A 25070-nucleotide genomic window follows, 5' to 3' on the forward strand; every position below is an offset into this window, starting at 1 on the left:
AGACTTTTCATCCTTGGCGTGGTCTCCCTTAACTTTTTGCCTCTGTTCCCCAGGTTGTTGATGTGTGCTGGACTCTGATTTTGCTGTTTTTGTTACTCTGGGCACTTTACCACTGCTATCCAGTGCTAAAGTGCAAGTGCTCCTGTTTAAATTATATGTAAGTGGTTCATCCATGATTGGCATATTTGAATTACTAGTAAGTCCCTAGTAATGTGCACTAGAGGTGCCAGGGCCTGTAAATCAAATGCTACTAGTGGGCCTGCAGCACTGGTTGTGCCACCCACATAAGTAGCTCTGTAATCATGTCTCAGACCTGCCACTGCAGTGTCTGTGTGTGTATTCTTACACTGTAAATTCGACTTGGCAAGTGTACCCACTTGCCAGGCCTAAACCTTCCCCTTCCTTACATGTAAGGCACCCCTAAGGTAGGCCCTAGGTAGCCCCAAGGGCAGGGTGCAGTGTATGGATAAGGTAGGACATATAGTAATGTGGTTTATATGTCCTGACAGTGAAATACTGCCAATTTCGTTTTCACTGTTGCAAGGTCTGTCTCTCTCTCATAGGATAATATGGGGGCTACCTTTAAATATGATTAAAGTGTAGATTCCCCTAGAGAGTAGATGGACATGTGGAGTTTGGGATCCCTGAACTCACAATTTAAAAATACATCTTTTAGTAAAGTTGATTTTAAGATTGTGAGTTTGGAAATGCCACTTTTAGAAAGTGAGCATTTTCTTGCTTAAACCATTCTGTGACTCTGCCTTGTTTGAGGATTCCCTGTCTGGGTCAGTTTGACAGTTGGGTTGTTTTTCACCTCACACCAGACAGTGACACAAAGGGAGCTGGGGTGTGATCTGCATTTCCTGATTAGCCATCTCTGCTAGGAGGGAGGGGTGGAGTGGTCACTCTCATCTGAAAGGACTGTGCCTGCCTCTGACAATGCTGTCTCCAGCCCCCTGGTGTGTGTCTGAGGCCTTGCCTGGGCAAGGCAGGATTTCACAAGAAGGTGTGAGTCCCCTTTGAAGGAAGGTGACTTCAAAGACTAAAATGGGTATAAGAAGGGCACCCAAACTTACAAACTGTAGAAACACTTCTGGAATCAAGGGGAACCTCTGCCTGGAGAAGAGCTGATCGCTGAGGAACAAGTGCTGCCCTGCCTGTGACTGTGCTTTGTGGAGCTTTCCTGCAGTGCTGCTTCTGCCAGAGTAAGAGGGCAAAGACTGGACTTTGTGTGCCTTCCATCTTGAAGAAGAAATCTCCAAGGGCTTGATGTAGAGCTTGCCTCCTGTTATTGAAGTCTCAGGGATAGCAAAGACTTCTTCCTGCCAGCACCTGGAGTCTCTGGAGAGACCCCTACTCTGCTCTGTGGTGCCCTTCCAGTTCCTGGGACCCTGAAAGGAGAGGCTGGCAGCCTAAGGACAAAAATACACGCACCGAGCGCCGTGCGGAGAAAAGATCGACGCGAATCCGATGGCGGCTGAGAAAACGACGCGACGCCGGCTCCGCAGCTGAGAAACGACGCCGCAGGAAACGCGACCGGAGAATCGACGCCCGGAGCAGGAGAAACGACGCGCAGCATCGCTGCCGAAGGCTGAGAGATCGCAACCAGCGCCGCGGGACTTTCGGACCGTCGCGTGGCTGGCTTTTTCGACGCGCCTCGCCGTGCCGAGCTGTTTTCGACGCATACGCCCGTGCAGGGTTATTTTCGACGCACACCGCCCGTGCGGGGTTATTTTTGCCGCAAACCAGGTACATTTTCACGCTAGCAGCGCTAGTGTGTTGTTACAACTACCTAAAGACTCTTTTTATTTTAAACCTTTAAAAAATCATAACTTGACTTGTGTATGTTGGATTTTTGTCGTTTTGGTCTTGTTTTGTCTAGATAAATATTTCCTATTTTTCTAAACTGGTGTTGTGTCATTTTGTAGTGTTTTCATTAAGTTACTGTGTGTGTTGGTACAAATACTTTACGCCCAGCACTCTGAGGTTAAGCCTACTGCTCTGCCAAGCTACCAAGGGGGTAAGCAGGGGTTAGCTGAGGGTGATTCTCTTTTATCCTAACTAGAGTGAGGGTCCTTGCTTGAACAGGGGGTAACCTGACTGTCAACCAAAGACCCCATTTCTAACATTGGTGACCAGCGGTCGGGATTTGGACTTGTATTTGTACTTGACATACAGTAATTAAGTGTACACTACTGTTTTGATCTCAGACCACTACGTGACCACATACTACTAGTCTTGTGATTTTTGTTTTTTACTTGGACTGTTTTTCTCTGCATTCAGTTTCTTTTTTTTCGCTGATCCCGGGATTGACTTTGCTGAAACTTCATTTGAGAACTTGCTTTTCTGTTTTTGGAACTGTGCATATTTTTTTTAACCTCTCATCATGTCTCAGTCTGGAGATGCCCTAGCTGAAGCTGCTTTTGACTTGGAGAAATTGGAGAGCTACAAGGTGGCTCAGTTGAAGCAGTTTTGTAGTAATGTTGGCTGTCCCATTAAGAGCTCATCCAAGAAGGATGAGCTGCAAAAGGCGCTGAGGGCCTGGGTGACAGCCAAAGCAGCTGAGGGGCACACAGATGAGGAGCCAGAGGGGGAAGAGGAGTTGCAAGTCACTCACACTGATGTAGTGGGTGGGCCTGCTATGTCTCAGGGGAGAATCTCTAGGGCAAGTAGCAGTGTATCCTCCAAGGGTCTGACACCTGAAGAGTTACAGGACAGACAGGCAGAAAGGGAGTACCAATTGGAGCAGAGAAGGCTAGCCCTTGAGGAGAAGAAGATAACAATGGCTCATGAGCTTAGCTTGAAAGAGATAGATCATAGAAACCAGTCCAGTAGGGATGGTGGCAGCAATTCTACAGTGCAGCCTGAGAGAAGGGTACACATCCCAAAAGACCTTGTGAGGGATTATAAGAGGGAGGATGATATCTACTTGTGGTTCAAGGGTTATGAGTCAGCTCTCCACATGAACCTGGTCCCTGAAGCTCATTGGGGGGCAGCCCTGTGGAAGCATTTTGAGGCAGAGGGGAGGGACACACTGACGGCCTTAGGGGATGCTCAGAGTCTCACCTACCCTGCCATGAAGGAGGCCTTACTTACCAGGTATGGTCTCACCCCTGAGCAGTACAAAGAGAAGTTTAGATCCTACAAGAGAAAGGAATCCCAAACATGGTTGGAATGTGTTGATTCTTGTTGCAGGTCACTGGATGGTTGGGTGAAGGGCAGTAAGGTAAACACGTATGAGGGGCTTTACAATTTAATTGCTTGGGAGCACTTGTACAGTTTATGTTTTCCAGAGCTGCGCCAGCACCTCATTGACAGCAAGCTGACTGACCCCAGGAAGCTTGCACAGGAAGCGGACCGCTGGGAGAGCACCAGGGTCCAAAAGAGGTATGGGGGAGACCACGCCAAGGGTGGGCAGGGTCCCTCTCAGAAGAAAGGGGGGGGTAAGGGCAAACAGGATGAGTTCTCTAAAGGGCCCCAAACTGATTCCCAGGGTAAGGATTCCCAACCCCCCAGTGAAAAGAGGCCATGGTTCTCCAAAGGGAAGCCAATGGCAGGTGGTCCCCTACGTAAGTGCTATTCATGTGACCAGGTGGGTCATGTGAGGGGGGACCCCAAATGCCCCAAAAGTACACCGGCACCCACTGGTGCACCGTCCCAGGGTTTGGCCAGTGTAGCGCTTGGGGAGGAGTTGGTTTCAGGTGGGTGGGAACCAGCAGAAATGACCCTTGTCTCACTAGGGGACAGTGAGATGGTCCAGAGAAACCTAGTGCCTGATAACACTAAGAAGTACAGGCAATGGGTGACCATCAATGGACAGAGGGTGGAGGCTCTAAGAGACACTGGAGCCAGTGTGACTACAGTGAGGAGTCACCTGGTGTCTGAAGAGCAGATTGATCCCCGGGTACTTCACCAAGTAGTTGCAGTAGACAACTCTGAGCGCCTCTGCAGAGTGGCGCAGGTTCCCTTTGAATGGGGGGGGGTCTCAGGTTCCTGGAAAGTAGCTGTGAGTCCAACCATGCCTGTTGATTGTTTGCTAGGCAACGACCTGGAGGATTCCCCTTGGAAGGAGGTGGAACACAGGTCTCACTTGGAGATGTTGGGTCTGCCTGGGTGGGTATGCGTATCCACCCGGTCTATGGCAGCCAATCAGGGTAGTCAAGAGCCCCTGGAGCCTGAAACAGTGGCCCAGGGGACCGCCAAGAAGAGGAAAGGCAGGAGGCGCGGGAAACCCGCCCCAGAAGTTCCCACGGTCCGGGAGGAGGCAGAGCCTGAGGGTGATGCCCCGGAACCTACAGGGGAACAGGTGGCTGAACTGGGGGAGGTCCCTGAGCTGTCGCAGTGGCAGCAGGAAGGGGGACCCACCAGGGAAGTATTCTGCACAGCGCAGAAGGAATGCCCTACTCTTGAGGGACTGCGGCAGCAGGCTGCAGCCCAGGCGGCTGGCGGGGCGCCAGGTACTCACCTGATTTATTGGGAGGATGGCCTCCTGTATAGTGAGCCTAAGGTTCCTGAGCCGGGGTCAGCTCGTATGCTGGTGGTACCCCAGGGCTTCAGGACCTTCCTACTGGGTTTGGCTCATGATGTGCCTTTGGCAGGACATCTAGGGCAGGACAAGACCTATAAGAGGCTTGTCTCCCACTTTTACTGGCCCTTGATGAACAAGCAGTCAGCTGCTTATTGTAGATCTTGTCAGACTTGTCAGGCAAGTGGCAAGAGTGGGGGGAAATGCAAAGCTCCCCTCCAACCGTTACCGGTAGTCAGTACTCCCTTTGAAAGGGTAGGAATTGACATTGTGGGGCCTCTGGATCCCAAGACAGCCATGGGCAACAGGTTCATCCTGGTCTTGGTGGACCATGCCACACGGTACCCAGAAGCTATTCCTCTAAGGACGGTCACCGCCCCCGTGGTGGGACGTGCCTTGATGGGGGTTTTTACCCGCATGGGGTTCCCCAAGGAGGTAGTATCTGATAGGGGTACAAACTTCATATCCACTTATATGAAGTCTCTGTGGAAGGTGTGTGGGGTAACCTACAAGTTCACCACCCCTTACCACCCCCAAAGTAATGGTCTGGTTGAGAGATTCAACCGCACCTTGAAAGGCATGATTCAGGGCCTGTCAGAGCCCTTGAGGCGTAAGTGGGACGTCCTCTTGCCATGCCTTCTGTTCGCTTACAGGGAGGTGCCTCAAAAGGGACTTGGCTTTAGCCCCTTTGAGCTCATCTATGGCCACCCTGTGAGGGGACCGCTCAGTCTGGTGAAGGAGGCTTTGGAGAAAGCTCCTAGTAAACCACCCCAGGATGTATTTAGCTACATGCTGGCACTAAGAAACCAGACTGGCCGCTTCAGGCGTCTCGCTCAGGAGAACCTGGAAGCAAGCCAGGAGGACATGAAACGGTGGTACGACCAGAATGCCACTCTGGTTGAGTTTCAGCCTGGACAAAAAGTGTGGGTCATGGCACCAGTAGAGCCTAGGGCTCTCCAAGATAAGTGGACTGGGCCTTTTGAGGTGGTGGAAAGAAAGAGCGAGGTCACCTATCTGGTAGACTTGCAATCCCCCAGGAACCCCTTGAGGGTCCTACATGTCAACCGCCTCAAACCACACTTTGAGCGAACTGAGCTATCCATGCTCCTAGCGACAGATGACGGGGTGGAGGAAGAGAGTGAGCCTCTTCCTGACCTCCTGTCTGCAGGAGAGAAAGATGGGTCTGTGGAGGGAGTGATCCTCTCCCCCTCCCTGACTGAGGAACAGCAGAGGGACTGTCGCCACGTGCTGGGACAGTTCGCCTCACTGTTTTCCCTGATCCCAGGAGTCCCACACCTGTGCACACATGATGTGGACACTGGGGACAGTACACCTGTTAAACATAAGGTTTACAGGGTGACTGACAGGGTGAGGGCTTGCATTAAGGAGGAAGTCTCCAAAATGTTAGCCCTAAGGGTTATTGAGCACTCCAGCAGTCCTTGGGCCAGCCCAGTGGTCTTGGTCCCAAAGGCTACTGCTCCTGGTGCCACTCCAGAACTTAGGTTCTGTGTGGACTACCGGGGTCTCAATGCGGTCAGCAAGACTGACGCACACCCCATCCCCCGAGCTGATGAGCTCATTGATCGGTTAGGAGCTGCCCAGTACCTCAGTACGTTTGATTTAACATCTGGGTACTGGCAGATTGCCTTAACTGAAGGGGCAAAGGAGAGGTCAGCATTCTCTACCCCCGATGGGCACTTCCACTTCAATGTGATGCCCTTTGGAATGAAGAATGCCCCTGCCACCTTTCAGAGGTTGGTCAACCAGGTGTTGGCAGGACTGGATGAGTTCAGTGCCGCCTACCTGGATGACATTGCTGTGTTTAGTTCCACATGGGAGGAACACCTGCAACACCTCTGGAGAGTGTTAGAGGCCCTGCAGAAGGCAGGCCTCACTATTAAGGCGAGCAAGTGCCAAATAGGGCAGGGTTCTGTTGTGTACTTAGGACACCAGGTGGGGAGTGGCCAGGTGGCACCCCTACAGCCTAAGATTGACACGATTCTGGCTTGGGAGCCTCCCAAGACCCAGACTGAAGTGAGAGCCTTTTTAGGTCTCACAGGATACTATCGGAGGTTCGTTAAGGGATATGGTACCATTGTTACCCCCTTAACTGAGTTGACTTCTAAGAAGCAACCCAAGAAAGTGATCTGGACAGAGGCTTGCCAGAACGCTTTTGATGCCCTGAAGGCTGCCATGTGCACAGCACCGGTGCTGAAGGCACCTGACTACTCCACGGAGTTTGTTGTACAGACAGACGCCTCAGAGCATGGTATTGGAGCAGTACTCTCACAGCTGAATGAAGAGGGCCTAGATCAACCCGTAGCCTTCATTAGCAGAAGGTTACTACCCAGGGAACGTAGGTGGAGTGCCATAGAACGTGAAGCGTTTGCTGTGGTCTGGGCACTGAAGAAGCTAAGACCCTACTTGTTTGGGACTCACTTCCGAGTTCAGACCGACCACAGACCCCTCAGATGGTTAATGCAGATGAGGGGTGAGAACCCAAAACTGTTGAGGTGGTCCATTTCCCTACAGGGGATGGACTTTACGGTGGAACATCGACCCGGTACAGAGCACGCCAATGCTGATGGTCTGTCCAGGTTCTTCCGCCTTAGTGATGAGAACTCCCATGAGGTTGGGTAGTTGCTCCCCACTTTTAGCTGGGGGGGACACGTGTTAGACTTTTCATCCTTGGCGTGGTCTCCCTTAACTTTTTGCCTCTGTTCCCCAGGTTGTTGATGTGTGCTGGACTCTGATTTTGCTGTTTTTGTTACTCTGGGCACTTTACCACTGCTATCCAGTGCTAAAGTGCAAGTGCTCCTGTTTAAATTATATGTAAGTGGTTCATCCATGATTGGCATATTTGAATTACTAGTAAGTCCCTAGTAATGTGCACTAGAGGTGCCAGGGCCTGTAAATCAAATGCTACTAGTGGGCCTGCAGCACTGGTTGTGCCACCCACATAAGTAGCTCTGTAATCATGTCTCAGACCTGCCACTGCAGTGTCTGTGTGTGTATTCTTACACTGTAAATTCGACTTGGCAAGTGTACCCACTTGCCAGGCCTAAACCTTCCCCTTCCTTACATGTAAGGCACCCCTAAGGTAGGCCCTAGGTAGCCCCAAGGGCAGGGTGCAGTGTATGGATAAGGTAGGACATATAGTAATGTGGTTTATATGTCCTGACAGTGAAATACTGCCAATTTCGTTTTCACTGTTGCAAGGTCTGTCTCTCTCTCATAGGATAATATGGGGGCTACCTTTAAATATGATTAAAGTGTAGATTCCCCTAGAGAGTAGATGGACATGTGGAGTTTGGGATCCCTGAACTCACAATTTAAAAATACATCTTTTAGTAAAGTTGATTTTAAGATTGTGAGTTTGGAAATGCCACTTTTAGAAAGTGAGCATTTTCTTGCTTAAACCATTCTGTGACTCTGCCTTGTTTGTGGATTCCCTGTCTGGGTCAGTTTGACAGTTGGGTTGTTTTTCACCTCACACCAGACAGTGACACAAAGGGAGCTGGGGTGTGATCTGCATTTCCTGATTAGCCATCTCTGCTAGGAGGGAGGGGTGGAGTGGTCACTCTCATCTGAAAGGACTGTGCCTGCCTCTGACAATGCTGTCTCCAGCCCCCTGGTGTGTGTCTGAGGCCTTGCCTGGGCAAGGCAGGATTTCACAAGAAGGTGTGAGTCCCCTTTGAAGGAAGGTGACTTCAAAGACTAAAATGGGTATAAGAAGGGCACCCAAACTTACAAACTGTAGAAACACTTCTGGAATCAAGGGGAACCTCTGCCTGGAGAAGAGCTGATCGCTGAGGAACAAGTGCTGCCCTGCCTGTGACTGTGCTTTGTGGAGCTTTCCTGCAGTGCTGCTTCTGCCAGAGTAAGAGGGCAAAGACTGGACTTTGTGTGCCTTCCATCTTGAAGAAGAAATCTCCAAGGGCTTGATGTAGAGCTTGCCTCCTGTTATTGAAGTCTCAGGGATAGCAAAGACTTCTTCCTGCCAGCACCTGGAGTCTCTGGAGAGACCCCTACTCTGCTCTGTGGTGCCCTTCCAGTTCCTGGGACCCTGAAAGGAGAGGCTGGCAGCCTAAGGACAAAAATACACGCACCGAGCGCCGTGCGGAGAAAAGATCGACGCGAATCCGATCGCGGCTGAGAAAACGACGCGACGCCGGCTCCGCAGCTGAGAAACGACGCCGCAGGAAACGCGACCGGAGAATCGACGCCCGGAGCAGGAGAAACGACGCGCAGCATCGCTGACGAAGGCTGAGAGATCGCAACCAGCGCCGCGGGACTTTCGGACCGTCGCGTGGCTGGCTTTTTCGACGCGCCTCGCCGTGCCGAGCTGTTTTCGACGCATACGCCCGTGCAGGGTTATTTTCGACGCACACCGCCCGTGCGGGGTTATTTTTGCCGCAAACCAGGTACATTTTCACGCTAGCAGCGCTAGTGTGTTGTTACAACTACCTAAAGACTCTTTTTATTTTAAACCTTTAAAAAATCATAACTTGACTTGTGTATGTTGGATTTTTGTCGTTTTGGTCTTGTTTTGTCTAGATAAATATTTCCTATTTTTCTAAACTGGTGTTGTGTCATTTTGTAGTGTTTTCATTAAGTTACTGTGTGTGTTGGTACAAATACTTTACGCCCAGCACTCTGAGGTTAAGCCTACTGCTCTGCCAAGCTACCAAGGGGGTAAGCAGGGGTTAGCTGAGGGTGATTCTCTTTTATCCTAACTAGAGTGAGGGTCCTTGCTTGAACAGGGGGTAACCTGACTGTCAACCAAAGACCCCATTTCTAACACCGTGCAACAATCTTTTTTGGCGCCCGCCTCCCCCTGACCCCCTCCTCGGATTCCCTCACTACCACCTGGCAAAAGTGCCCCTCATTTCTCCACAGCCGTCCCTCACATACATTTGTTTTAAAGCGCTGGTAAAGTCTGGCTATACTAATTAACCCAGTTTCCACATAAAATACAGGTCTGTTTTTTTGCAGCAGGGATATTAACCCTCTGCGCTACTTTATAGGGAGTCAAAGCTGTCACTACACAAAATTTCAATCTCTGTCTCTAGGAGGAACATTAATCACAAGAGTTATTTTGACATTTTTATTGCTGCCTGAAAGTTGGATGCACAAGGAACTGCAGCAGGTGCTTTTAAATCATATGGTATTGCTCGATACAGCGCCCCCACTGGGTCCGTGCCCCCCTCCAGGTCAGCACCCAGTGTGGCCACACCAGTCGCTCCACCCTAAAGCCAGCCCTGCCTGTGACGTAGCCCACCGTTGGCCCTTTGAGAGCCCTGGCTCTTCCCACTCTGCAGGTCCACTGTCCACCCATACAGGTTTGGCTGCTAAGGGACTGGAGCTAGCGATAAATTCGGGTGCACTACTTGGGCCATTGACACCACTTTGTTGTTCTGGCGCTGGCCGCGATCCTCCTCTTCTTTTCAGGCTAACATTAGCATGAAGAAAAAAAAATAAGTTATGTGTTGTAGTTGCATGAAGTTGGATATATGGCTTTCTTTTCCTGCTACATGTCTTTTCCTACTATAAGGTGGAGAGCACAAAAGGCCATACTTTTAGTAGAGTCCAGGCTTCTTTTACTCACAATACAGCCTGAATCTCTAGGAATGGGCTTCATTGTATGACTGTATGTGGTACATACCAGATTCCCCTTTGGGTCAGGCTCGGATAGAACAAACTGAGTCTACATAGATCAAGTGAGAACTGTTTCCTGCATGTTTGAACCGCTCAGATACAACAAACAAGGCACACCTTACAGCTAAAGACAAGAGATCCCAAGCACTCCGCGAGTGTTTCACAGAAGATACTGTTATGTGTTCTTCAAATGTTGTTTTATTCTTGCGTCACAAGGTTAATATCATTCTCTGTACTGGTTCCTTCACAAGAGTAGCATCAACAGCCAACACGTTTTGTCCGCATTGCTGGTGTAGAAAGTAGACGTCATCATGGCTGCAATATCAAAGAACACTTCATCAGGAACACTCCATAAGGCAGAATCCATACCGTCACTAAAAGCTGACATGTTGGCTATTGATGCCATTCTTGTGCCCCTAGCATGTTGCCACTGCTGCCAGAGATGCAGAAGACCGCACCTGGCACTGTTTGTTAAGTTTTCAGCCTCCCCACTAGGTTGTGGGTTGCATGGCTGTTCCCCTGAGCTCAACTGGTCTAGCAAAGTTAACCAGATGTTCTCACTGTGTTTATCAAGTTTGTTTCCCAGCGTGACCAATGCTGTATTATGCAGTCAGGCCGGATTTGAGAAGTCTTAGCGAGCAGAGTTTCAATTTTGAGAGTTTTTCTGTATGCATTCTGTGTTTGTGTCCACTACGATCTCGAAAGCTCTTGTTCCTGTCTGAGAAGATTTCCGTGTACATTTGAATTATGTTTATGTTAACTCTAGATCCCAAAAGCCAATGGCGCTTTCTGAAAGATTTCCTTTGTGCATTCTGCCTGTGGCTATATTCTCCACACACCTCTAGAATCCACTGGTCCTTAGATTTTGCTTGCCTGTCCCTCGGTTACTGAAGCATCAATGCATTCAAAGACTGAACCTCAAAAGAGTTTTTTATTTTATTGTGACTCTTTGTGCTACCTCACAGTCCAGTGATGATATGAGTGTACTTTTTTGTATGGCGTTCAAAGTGTCCGTTTCTAAGCACCTTAAATGCATCAATGGGAATCTTTAGATGCAATTTTATCTGTCTTATACAGTCCTGTTCCACAGTCTGCTAAACACTAAGTGCATGATTACGACTTTGGCGGACGGGATTGCTCCATCCCAAATGTGACAGATATCCCACCCGCCATATTACAAGTTCCATTATATCCTATGGAACTTGTCACACTGCGGACAGGATATCCGTCACATTCAGGACGGAGTAATGCCCTCAGTCAAAGTTGTAATCAGGCCAGAGACTCCAAGATGTATGTGATTGGAAAGTATTGGCTCCTCAGCCCCTGAACTCCTTAACAATGTGTACATATCAGTTAAGGTTTGTGGTCAATGCTCCCCTACAGATGTTTCCTTAGTTCTCCTTGCTGTCGCTATGTTCTGCTTCTGCTGAAGTTTTGTCTGTGTTCTTACTGCTGCTTATCCAGACCTGAGCCTCCATAACTGGCATACATTTTAATTCTCAGCAGGTCACCTCTATTCCTCATAACCTCAATCCTCTTAATGGCAATTTCCAGAAAAGTAGTTCTGAAGGACATGTCCTCAAGGAAATCTGAAAGTAACTAGCAACACCTTCATAAATAGCTCTTACCTTCTGTACAGGTGATGGTGACGCTGAGTTGAAAACCAGTGCTAAATAGTCGAGGTTAAACTTCCGCTGCCAGGGATGAGTTTCCCCGGTCGGTGAATCCTGCTTCTGCACCTGGTGAAACATGGCAAGTTGGAGATACATTAGTGAGACGCTTAAAGCGGGAATGCTTTAAATCTCGTTGTTAGCAACATTAATACTCAGGTACATTAGTAATAGCTTATTTTTATATAAAGCGTCATACCAAACTTTTGTAGTTTCTAAGCACTGTAAATATTAGATGTTAATATTACCCGCTCATGGTACTCAGTCTACCAACCTCTAGCAGGCAACTAATATTTAATATAAATGGGTAATGTTTACAAAGAATATAGAAGGATTCCCTAGACTTTGCAATAACTCAAAAGAGAATCTAAGAGTCATTTGCTCCATAATGTGGGTCACAGCCATTTCATACCCTGGACTAATCCAAGGAACGATTCATAAGCATTTAAAATTAGGAGAGTTAATGCTAATTTATTACATTCATTGCTGAAGAACAGTAGTATAGTAGTGGTATGCAATACATGTGTTCTTTGCTTTCATGACAACTAACCAGTCTCGGTCAGCATGAAAACTAACTAGCGTTAGTTATCTAGCGTCAGAGATTTCATGATAACTGCTTTCATGATAATTAACCAGCACTCTAGCATCACTGCTTTCATGATAATTAACTACTGCTCTAACATCACTACTTTCATGATCACTAACCATCGCTCTAGCATCACTGCTTTAATGCTAATTAACCAGCGCTCTTGCATCAGTGCTTTCATGATCACTAACCACCGCTCTAGCACCACTGCTTTCATAATTAACTACTGCTCTAACATCACTACTTTCATGTTCAATAACCACCGCTTTAGCATCAGTTCTTTCATGATAACTACCTAATTCTCTAGCATCTATGCCTTCATGATCACTAACCGGCGCTCTAGCATCAGTGCTTTCATAATCACTAACCAGCGCTCTAGCATCAGTGCTTTCATGATCACTAACTAGTGCTCTAGCATCGCTGCTTTCATGATCACCAACCAGCACTCTAGCATCACTGCTTTCATGATACCTAACCAATGCTCTAGCATAACTGCCTATATTGATTCAAATACGTTTCTTGCATGTCTCCCACAGATGATGAAATAGGCGCTACTTTACTATACTCCAGTGACCTTGCCAGTGAATATGGGTTTTCTAAACAAATGGATGATTCAACAGCGATCAAGTCACCGAAAAAGACAGATGATCCCAGAAATACATTGAACACAAGCACGAGCCTGGAACAATAAGATAACTACTAGTAAACCTATGTGCATCTACTCAGACCTCACAGCTTCTGGTAAACCACTGCGCTTTTACTCAAACCTCACAGCTACTAGTAAACCTATGTGCATCTACTCAGACCTCACAGCTTTTAGTAAACTACTGCGCTTCTATTCAAACCTCACAGCTACTAGTAAACCACTGTGCCTCTACTCAAACCTCACAGTTTCTAGTAAACCAATGCGCTTCTACTTGAACCTCACAGCTACTAGTAAACCACAATGCTTCTACTCAAACCTCTCAGCTTCTAATTAACCACTGCGCTTCTATTTAAACGTCCACAGGTGATAGTTTCATCAACATGACTTAAACTGAGGAATGCCATACTCAGACCTAAACATAGCTCATGCTATCAATTTAAAACTTTTGTCTTAAACCATCAGAACTTTCCAATTACTGCAAAATATCCAACAGCTCCTGAAGTACTTGCCTCTTTGTAGAAAATGCCCATGGAACAACACCAGGCTCTTCTAGAGGAAGACTACTCTCTGTGTTTGGCAGTCAGGCCTTAGACGGGGTGTGCTCATGCATAGGTCTTACTGCAGGTGTTGAGGGACCTTTTACTGCTGGTAAGGTAGCCCAGAGAGTTAGGCTGTCGCTACCACCATCTGTCTACAACCTGCAGTCACCGGGACAAATTCCAACGAGACCAACCCAGCCCTTCATCTTCAGGGGGGTTGATGTACTCAATAAAGGTGATTAATCAACATTCTTTTTTACAGTGTTTCCCAACAGGTGCAATGACTAAAACCCAAGTCAACTGCAACACCTCTGCCACCATCGCACTGACTGTCATATAAGAACGTTCACACTTTCACGCAAAAACTGAATAAACAAATGTCTTCAATCCCATCTTGTAAACTGTGATCAAGAGGCAAAATTAGGACTGTTCTAAAGGCAACTGAGCCTTCACTAAATTCTTCCTTAGTTGTTTTTTTCTGGCATTAATGTGCTTAAGGTGCACGTTGTACTCAGACCTACTGGCTTTGCCAATGACTGTTTAGAAAAGCAATTAAAACGAGACACAGGGCGAGCAGGGCTGCTCCTGTGCTGAGTCCCAGAAAGGCTCCATTAAGAGGGACCAAAGGGCTGTTGCAGGAATTGGGAATGCCCCAAATAACCAATCACTATTAGGGAAAAGGCTTGGATCGGGTAATAATCCCAAGTTTCCCATGGAGGGTCAGTAGGATGCGAAACCCAGGTTCTTTCAGCTTGCCAACAGCAGTAGCAATCTCAATATAAAATACAAATTGCTATTGGTTTTTTTTTTTTAAAAAGCCGTTTTCGACACCACTTATCCTGTAGAAATAGCTGCTGTTTTTGCTCACACTAGAGACCGCGCTACACTTCAGAGTGCGTGAACCCGTTATACAGGTATCAAGTCTCACGCCACCATTGTCACACATGACGCATACCAGTGTCATTCCATGCTTCCTCTAATTTACTTGTGTTTAGACATGAAGAAGAGGTGGTCAAGCTGAGGATCATCAGGGTTTGACCCTTTGGTTTTTTTTTTTTCGATTGTCCAAAATGCTAATACATTTTTTTGGGGAGATAAAACAAAATGCTAATAAAAAACTTTCTGTATAATTAAAAAAAACTCAAGCTTTGTATCCACCGTAATTCCATACTTGAACATCACACTGCTACCTAAATCAGGTTCAGTGACCAGGCCATTTTTCCGAACCCAGCCCTGTTCTCGTAAACCGAGAAGAAGGTAGTTGAGGGCCGCAGCTGAACACCATGAATCGTGACTACCTTCCCATGTGGGAAGAACGGGCAGGCATGGAATACGAGCAAGAATCCAAAGCATGCAGGAAATGCGAATACATCGAGTTTGTTTAGATGCACCCCGAAATCTTGAGTACAGAATGTGCAATTAAACTTGTTGTGTTTAAAAATAATGGCCTGATTTATTAAAGCTTTTCAGACAAGTGTTAAGGCTGTTGTAAACCAGAAAATGTAGACTCCAGATTGACTTTGCCAAGAAAGATAGTCGTAATCCTGTCTGAAGCAAAAACCAAACCCGGCATAAATCAGAGATGTACTTCTTGGCTCAGGACCCGTACTCAGCAGCCCAGGACCCGAGTCCTTTACTACACCAAAACACATTGCTTTCTGGTTGATCAACTTAGCTTCTGTACGCCTAATGCTGGAATTTATCACAATTTACCTGAAAGGCAAATAGCAACTAAAAATCACTCACAATCTAGCCTCAAAGGTCTCACACAGAACAGTTCAAACAGCCTTTAATGTTAAATAAATCCAAACACAAAAATGCATGAATTTATATGTGTGTATATCAAACGTGTCATTTTACTAGAAATTATCTCTGATTTAGATTTAGTGATAGAGACATTTAGCAGAGAAAGACTATGCTTTCCCTTTTGGCCAAAACAGTCAATATTTTTATACTGTAAATAGCTAATGCAATCGGATAAAGAGACCTGGGTGACAGCTATCTAAAATCCACCGACCTTCTCTTTGTAAAAGTATATTATTCATTAATTATTAATAACCGAGTCCTATCTCTCAATGCTTTAAACCGCACATAAAACTACATCCCACCCCCATCTCACACATACGAATTATGAAGTACAGATGCATATAAATGCATGGGGTGTGGACAATATGTTTCGTTTGTTTATAGAAAACAAAATTATAGAAATACATACTCAGTATATGGTATTACGGCAAATTAGCCTTAGACTGCATAATTGTTCTCAGTTTTTGAGCATGACACTGCTAACAATTTACCTTCACTCTGTATAGATACTTATATTTTACTCAGATATGCCGTTTACTCCTAGAGTTGGCCTGCTACATTTGTTGACTATTAATATACGCGCGATCCCACAACTAGAAGCACTTTTTCAAAAAACATATTTTGCCCAGACGTTATTTGCTAATGCAGCAAATTTGTTAACAAATACAGGAAACCTTGGACCGCTCAAAAAGGTTAAAAGGAAATTGTTTGAGGAAATGTTTTCTAATTCAGGAATCTCTACTATGAAAAAACATGTTCTACTGAACTATTGATCCTAAAGCTAAAAAAGCTGAATCAAAAAATATATTCAGCTGCAAGAGTGCCACCTTTTGTAGTACACAGACGGAAGTCTACCTGGGGCCGGTGAAGCATGCCCCTGCAGGCCATAACCAGGCAGTTCACTGCCACCACCTAGCTGTTCACAGCTCATCTTAGAATGGGGAACCAGATGCACTGTGATCAGCCCCTCCACAGGCCACTCACATCCATTCTTCCCCGCAAAGAGTGGGGAGGTCACGTCTGGCTAGTGAACCCTGTCAGCCTTGCCCGCAGCAGGCGGACAATGTCCCATCCCAAAATAGGTACATCGCTCCTCCTTTGCCGTACATTGGCAGAAAACATACGTAGACCAAGAAAACATCTGTCAATGGTCTGGCTCCCAGCCCCGACAGGTTGTGGCCTCTGCAGTCAGTCTATTTGAATCAGAGGTGTCCAGGGAGTACAGCGGGAGCCAGTGGCATAACAAAACTTAAAGGGGACCCCCTGCAAGTTATATGGAGCCCCCCCCCCTTTTGACTCAATCAGGAGTTCTAAGGCTAGGAGATTGTGTTGAGGGGGCCCCCTGGAGCTCGTGGACCCCGCACACCAAGGAGCATGGGAGGGCCTATGTTACGCCACTGGTGGGAGCTACTAGTATCTCACCAGCACCCTCAAGTAGCCTCAGTTGTGAAACTAAGTCCAGTACCTCATTCAGAGAGTCTATGTATATTAAAGAAGCAGCACTGCTCATCTCAAGATCTTATAGAGCTAGGCGGCCAAACAAATTAGCTGGACCTCATGATAACACATCTCTATGGGTCTGCTACATCACCATCTGTCTCCACTCTCAATCTAGGTAAGTAAGAAGGAGATTGCCCATTTTGTAGGGCCTGCTCTATCCGTTGCACAATAAGTGTGTGAACAATGGGCCATGAAAGAAGAGTGCTGTTAGTAGCCTGAGCAACAACTAGTGGCAGCCACAGAAGTGTGGGACTGCAGAAATCAAAATCAAAATGTGTTGGATGCATGATCAGCCTGAGAGCTGTGTGTGAATCCAGAGCTGAGACAATTCATGTCTCATGTGCATTCATCTGTGTATATGTATATGTATATATATATATATATATATATATATATATATGGCAAATGTCACTTACCTAGTGTACATCTGTTCGTGGCATAATACGCTGCAGATTCACATGCTGTGCACTGTTCCTGCCATCTAGTGTTGGGCTCGGAGTGTTACAAGTTGTTTTTCTTCGAAGAAGTCTTTTCGAGTCACGGGACCGAGTGACTCCTCCCTTTCAGCGCCATTGTGCATGGGCGTCGACTCCATCTTAGATTGTTTTCCCCGCAAAGGGTGAGGTAGGAGTTGGTAGAGTAAGGATACTAGAGGTGCCCATGCAATGGAGTAGAAATGTATGTACATAGTGTGTAGTAAAAGAATATTTATTTACATATTTACAATTTACATGCAAATAAAACGGCTGCAGGCTCCCGGGGAGGTGGGAGGGCGCATGTGAATCTGCAGCGTATCATGCCACGAACAGATGTACACTGGGTAAGTGACATTTTCCGTTCTATGGCATGTGTAGCTGCAGATACACATGCTGTGCATAGACTACAAAGCAGTAATCTCCCCAAAAGCGGTGGTCAGCCTGTAGGACTTGAAGTTGTCTGAAATAATGTTCTTAATACAGCCTGTCCTACTGTGGCTTGTTGTGTTGCTAACACATCTACACAGTAATGCTTAGTGAATGTATGGGGCGTAGACCAGCTGGCTGCCTTACAAATTTCTCTCATTGGTATATTACCAAGAAAAGCCACTGTGGCGCTTTTCTTTCTAGTGGAGTGTGCCCTTGGTGTAATGGGTAATTCACTTTTAGCTTTAAGGTAACAAGTTTGAATGCATTTAACTATCCATCTGGAAATGCCCTGTTTGGATATAGGGTTACCTGCATGAGGATTTTGGAAAGCTATGAACGATTGTTTAGTTTTACAAAATTGTTTAGTTCTGTCAATGTAATACATTAGCGCTCTTTTAATGTTTAATGTATGCAATGCTCTTTTAGCTACTGAGTCTGGTTGTGGAAAGAAGATTGGGAGTTCCACCGTTTGGTTTAGATAGAATGGTGATATGACTTTTGGTAAAATTTTTGGATTTGTACAGAAAACCACTTTATGTTTATGTATTTGTATAAAGGGTTCTTGAATAGTAAATACCTGTATCTCACTAACTCTTCGAAGTGATGTGATGGCTATTAGAAAGGCTACTTTCCAAGTTAGAAATTGGATTTGACAAGAATGTATGGGTTCAAATGGTGGGCCCATGAGTCGTGTTAATACAATATTAAGATTCCACAAAGGTACTGGTGGTGTCCTTGGGGGTATGATTCTTTTTAGTCCTTCCATAAAGGCTTTAATAACTGGGATTCTAAAAAGTGATTTTGTATGTTTAATCTGCAGATATTGAAGTGAGATGGATTTTAACGGCAGAAAAAGCTAGATTTGACTTTTGTAAGTGTAGTAAATAACTTACAATGTTTTGTGTGGAGGCTTCTAGTGGCATAATTTGATTAGCCTGGCAGTAGCAAACAAATATTTTCCATTTGTTCGCGTAACAATGTCTTGTTGTGGGTTTTCTTGCTTGTTTAATGACCTCCATACACTCTTTTGAAAAGTTTAAATATCCGAATTCCAAGTCTTCAGGAGCCAGATTGCTAGGTTGAACGATGCTGGATACGGGTGTCTGATCTGTTGTTTGTGTTGTGTCAACAGATCCGGTTTGTTTGGTAGTTTGATGTGGGGTACTACTGATAAGTCCAACAGTGTGGTGTACCACGGTTGGCGAGCCCACGTTGGTGCTATAAGTATTAGTTTGAGTTTGTTTTGACTTAGTTTGCTGACCAGATAAGGAATGAGCGGGAGAGGGGGAAAAGCGTAAGCAAATATCCCTGACCAGCTGATCCATAGAATATTGCCCTTGGACTGAGGGTGGGGGTACCTGGACGCAAAGTTTTGGCATTTTGCATTTTGTTTTGTTGAAAATAGATCTATGTTTAGTGTCCCCCAGCGGTAGAAGTGATCCTGTAGAATCTGGGGATGTATTTCCCATTTGTGAGTTTGCTGTTGCTCTCGACTGAGATTGTCAGCTAACTGATTTTGAATGCCTGGTATGTATTGTGCTATCAGGCGAATGTTGTTGTGAATTGCCCAATGCCAATTTTTTTGTGCTAAGAGACACAGCTGTGACAAGTGTGTCCCCCCCTGTTTGTTTAGATAATACATTGTTGTCATATTGTCTGTCTTGACAAGAATGGGTTTGTGGGTTAGCAGTGGTTGAGACGCTTTTAATGCTAGAAATACCGCTAGCAGTTCCAAGTGATTTATGTGAAGTAGTTTTTGTTGATTGTCCCATTGACCTTGTATGCTGTGATTGTTGAGGTGTGCTCCCCACCCAACCATGGAAGCGTCTGTTGTGATAATGGCGTGAGGCACTGGGTCTTGAAAAGGCCGCCCTTTGTTTAAATTTACAGGGTTCCACCATTGAAGCGAAGAGTGTGTTTGGCGGTCTATCAACACTAGATCTTGGAGTTAACCCTGTGCCTGCGTCCATTGTTTTGCTAGGCACTGCTGTAAGGGCAGCATGTGTAGTCTTGCGTTTGGGACAATAGCTATGCATGAGGACATCATGCCTAGTAGTTTCCTCACAAACCTTACTGTGTATTGTTGGTTTGGTTGCATGCTTGATTTTACAATTTGGAACGACTGAATTCTTTGTGGACTTGGAGTGGCAAAAGCTTTTTGTGTGTTGAGTGTTGCTCCCAAGTATTGTTGTATTTGGGATGGTTGTAGATGTGATTTTTGGTCATTTATATAAAACCCTAGTTTGTGTAGAGCATCTATGACGTATTGCGTTTGAAATTGACATTGTTGCTGAGTGTTGGCTTTTATTAGCCAATCGTCCAAATATGGGAATACGTGCATGTGCTGTCTCCTTATGTGCGCTGCCACTACGGCTAGGCATTTTGTAAATACTCTGGGGGCTGTTGTTATTTCGAACGGTAGCACTTTGAATTGATAATGTTTGCCTTGTATTACAAACCTTAGGTATTTCCTGTGAGATGGGTGGACGGGTATATGGAAATACGCATCCTTGAGATCCAGTGTTGTCATGTATTCCCCTTTTTTTTAGTAAGGGAACTACGTCCGTAAGTGTTATCATGTGGAAATGATCTGATTTGATGAAGAGATTCAGTGTTCTGAGATCTAAGATAGGCCTTAATGTTTTGTCCTTTTTTGGAATAAGGAAATACAGGGAGTAAACGCTTGTTCCCTTTTGGTGATAAGGTACTAGCTCTATGGCTTGTTTTTGTAGCAGTGCTTGGACCTCTATATGTAATAGGTCTAAGTGTTGTGGAGAAAATCTGCGCGGTTTTGGTGGAACATCTGGAGGGGATGTTGTGAATTCTATGCAATAACCATGTTGGATAATTGATAGGACCCACGTGTCTGTGGTAATGTGTGTCCAATTGTGGTAGTATTTGGTTAGCCCCCCCCCCCCACTGGTGACAAGTGTTGGGGTAGTGTGACATTGAAGTCACTGTTTGCTAGGGCTTGGTTTGGCGGGCTGGAATTTCCCTCTTCCTCTTGGGAATTGTCCTCTATAGGAACCACGAAACCCCCCCCCCCTTAGGTATTGTGACTGGTAGGTGGGTTGTGTTTGGGAGGTGGATGGTTCAGATGTCTGTTGCCGAAACCCCCCTCTAAATTGTGGTTTCCTAAAAGTGCCTCTGAATTGTGGGGAGTAGAGCGCGCCCATGGCTTTGGCTGTGTCTGTGTCTTTTTTCATCTTCTCGATCACTGTATCGACTTCCGGCCCAACAACTGATGTTGGTTAAACGGCATATTTAGTACCGCTTGTTGTATTTCTGGTTTGAATCCAGAACTTCGCAGCCATGCATGCCTTCGAATGGTTACAGCCATGTTGACAGCTCGTGCTGCTGTATCTGCAGAGTCTAATGCAGACCTTATCTGATTGTTTGATATGGCCTGTCCCTCTTTAACTACTTGCTGGGCATGTTTTTGGTGTTCCTTGGGCAAGTGCTGGATGATGTCTTGCAACTCGTCCCAGTGTGCTCTGTCGTAGCGTGCAAGTAGGGCTTGAGAATTTGCAATTCGCCATTGATTGGCTGCTTGTGATGCCACTCTCTTGCCCCGCTTCGTCGAACTTTCGACTTTCTTTGTCAGGTGGTGGGGCATCTCCTGATGATTGTGAGTTTGCCCTTTTTCTTGCAGCCCCCACAACCACTGAGTCCGGGGTGAGCTGTTGTGTCATAAACACTGGGTGGTTTATATTTCTTTTTGACCCTCGGCGTGATAGCTCTTCCCTTTACAGGCTCTTGAAGACCTGTTGTGTGTGCTTGAGCATGCCTGGTAGCATTGGCAGGCTTTGATAGGATGCGTGGGTGGATGCCAGAGTGTTGAAAAGGAAGTCATCCTCCACTGGTTCAGAGTGCATTGTTACGTTGTGGAACGTAGCTGCCCTGGCTAGTACTTGCGTATATGCTGTACTGTCCTCTGGTGGTGAAGGCTTGGTTGGATAACACTCTGGGCTGTTGTCCGATATAGGTGGATCGTATCGATCCCATGCATCAGCATCATCTTGGGTCATCCCAGTATGTGTGGGTGACTGCGTTATCGGTGTACCCACTGGTGACAATTGTGGTGAATGCAGAAGGGATAGTTGTGGTGAGACCTGTGGTGATGGTGACTTGTCTCTAACCACTTTGGCTTTTGGTTGCATTTCTGATTCTTGAAAGGCTAGTTTTCTTTTAGATCTGAGTGGAGGGATGGTCTGTATCTTCCCTGTATCCTTCTGTATTTGTAACCTTTGTTGCGTTTGGTCAGGTTCTTCTACATCCATATCTTGCTCAAATCTATGCCTTTCTTTGAGTTGCATCGAAAGCCCTTGCTCCTCAGTGTATGATGATCGTTTCGGCTCCGAAGCCGTTTTTTTCGGTGCCGAAATTCCTAATGTAATTGTCTTTTTCGGTTCCGAGGAGCTCTTTCGAGGCTTGCTTGATTCGACAACTCGATGCTGAAATTTTTCGGTGCCGGAATCTCGACCGGAGTCGGAAGTCTACGGCAACTCTTTGGCCTTTTTCAGTGCCGATGTAATCTGGTCACCTTCCCTTCTGTGGGTTGAGCCATGGCCTGCTGGCGGTGGCGTCCCCGTGGCCTTGAATTTTTTGGTGTGACCCTGGGTTTTGGTCGGGCAGGTTTACTCACAGTTTGTTGCACCGTTGAGGGTCGTTCACCTTCGGATTCATCCGGCTTCACAAGTATCCTCTCTGTGTTCGGGCGACAAACACAGGTTACAGACCCGGTGCTGGTCTGTAAAAGGATACTTTGCGTGACACTTAGGACAGAAACGGAAGGGGGTCCGGTCCATTAGACTTGGACGACCGGTGTGGTCGGGCCGACCCGGCCTCAATGAAAAGTGGAAGCCCCGAAGCGGTCTTGATGTCGGTGCCGATACCCTAGAACTAAACGGTAACGAACAAGAACAATACCGACGAATTTTCGATACTTAGCTACCTTTCCCGATTCGAAATACTGAGCGAAGAGGAACATGTCCGAACCCGATGGCGGAAAGAAAACAATCTAAGATGGAGTCGACGCCCATGGAGCCGAAAGGGAGGAGTCAATGGGTCCCGTGACTCGAAAAGACTTCTTCGAAGAAAAACAACTTGTAACAGTCCGAGCCCAACACTAGATGGCAGGAACAGTGCACAGCATGTGTATCTGCAGCTACACATGCCATCGAACATATATATATATATATATATATATATATATATATATATATATATATATATATTCTCCTTTATCTGTGTCTTTGACATTACGTCCCTCCCTAACAAACAGTGTCGCTCCCTGGAAACGATATCTGGTCTCAGGAACCACCAAAAGTGTTTGCTACTCCTCATCAAAGGGGTTATTCTCTGGCACAATTCTGTCTGTTCCTGACTTAATATTGCCAATAGCGTAATAATGGTCATCCTTGACTATTTTGGGCACACTTAGTTTAGTTGTGGTATAATGTCAGCCATCACTGACATATTAAGATCATCAATGGCCTACTTTTAGCTATCTGTGACATAACGGTGAGCGCTTCTCGCATAATAATGGCCATGACTGCTATACAGTGCCATCTTTGGTGTTATGGTATATAACCTTGAAAAATGGGGGTGATGACATAAAGGTGGGCCTTATTGTTATATCACAGGCATCCTTTGTGTTATGGTGAGGATTCACAGATTATGATTGTAACACCTGAGAAGTTTAAGCAGAAACTGGCCATACGAGGCATTTGTGCATATGAGTACTTGATGAAAATGATTAGCTGATATTTCAGGATCATGCATTTTCTACAATAAAAACTGATATTTTGAAGGCAACACTTATGTTTTTTAAGAAAATGATTTTCTTCTGAAAACTTAGCTTGTTTGTCCTAAATGGAAAGGGGTATTTGAAATGTGTATATTCAGAAACCTAGATGCTGGTGAAGGCAAAAGGCTGCAATTCCAAAACTCATGTAAAGCCGATATTTGAATGATAATTCAAAATGTGTTGGGGAGACTTACTGCTGTGGTTATGTCCCTTGTGCCAGAAGGCAAGTGATGATTTACCTCCTATTTCATTGGGCGGATGGGGGCATTTAATATAAATAAGCTTTTTCCCTGGCATTTCTGCGGGTAAACTCTCCAAAAATGATTGGGTGGCGGCTACTGACAATTCTGCTTAGGGTGCTTGCAGTGTAAAGTTACATACGTTGTCACTATTTTACCATGATACAATTTGCTAGTAGCTCAGGAGGACTTTGCTTGAGCAGAAGTAGGCCCCACTATGGAAAAAGTCAGAGACCCCTGAATCTTAAATACCGAAACCTCCTCTGTCCCAGCACATTGCTAGGGAGGTAGGAAAGAGTGATTCAGTGGTCCTTGGCAGGTCATTTGGAAGCAGAGACCCCAGCCAGTGGACTCAGCCATGGACCTTATCCAGATGGTACTGTGCTCCCCCAGCTACTGATCCACATACAGGATTTGTAAATCATGGCAAATCACGAGTAAGGGTCTTAAGGTGCTGAATCGTAGGCACAGGGTAGACTAAGTGATTTGCCCAGAATCACAGGATGTTGATCTGACTACGAGACTCAAACCTGGGTCCCCCAGCTCCGAAATCAGCAGCTCAGGGTGTTACGCCACATCCTCTCTCTGCACACAGGCGTCATTTCACCCATGCTTAGGATGGATACCAGGTAGATCAATTTCAAGTGTATCTAGTTATCACTAAGGTAAATATACTGCAATGTAGAGCCCTACTGGATGGATTAATTGTGCACTTAATCGTTTTTCACAGCAAATTTTCTCCACCTGCCCGGCAATAGTTCTATCTAGATCCCAAATACTCAGCAACAAATATAGCCACCTTCCATATACCCAATAACCAGGACAGAAAGCTTCAACATGACAAGTGACTGGTATAGTAAGTTTTCTAATGTCAAGCTGTGATAGGCAGAAATGCATGCCAACTATAATTACATAGAAGGAAAACTCATGGTCGTCAATTAGGGGTCGCCAGGGGTCACAGTTGGAACCCCTTGCTTGCATCTTGCAATCCCTGGCACTGCCTTTGCAACCCCTGGCCTCAGCGGTGGCAAAATCAGTTCCAGGAACAAATAGGCAGCTCGTGCTTATAGACTTCCTGTGGAGCTCTACTTTCCTTGTGTGTTTGTCATTTTTTTTGCACTAATAGTAAATAATGCTACATTATTCACGATTAGTGTAATAAAGAATGGAGTACAATTCGCTGGAAC

At 46.0% G+C, this 25070-nt stretch overlaps 1 protein-coding gene across 1 annotated transcript in view; it reads right to left on the reverse strand.

The window, feature by feature from the left end:
- The window catches only part of GAB3 (GRB2 associated binding protein 3), a 293254-nt gene that overhangs the window by 14405 nt on the left and 253779 nt on the right, over positions 1–25070 (reverse strand). The window contains exon 9 of the mRNA XM_069211804.1: positions 11812–11922. Within this exon, the coding sequence (XP_069067905.1) occupies positions 11812–11922 (111 nt within the window). The remainder of the gene's footprint in view (positions 1–11811; positions 11923–25070) is intronic.

Source organism: Pleurodeles waltl, chromosome 2_1 (assembly GCF_031143425.1).
Source record: "Pleurodeles waltl isolate 20211129_DDA chromosome 2_1, aPleWal1.hap1.20221129, whole genome shotgun sequence".
Lineage (NCBI taxonomy): Eukaryota > Metazoa > Chordata > Amphibia > Caudata > Salamandridae > Pleurodeles > Pleurodeles waltl.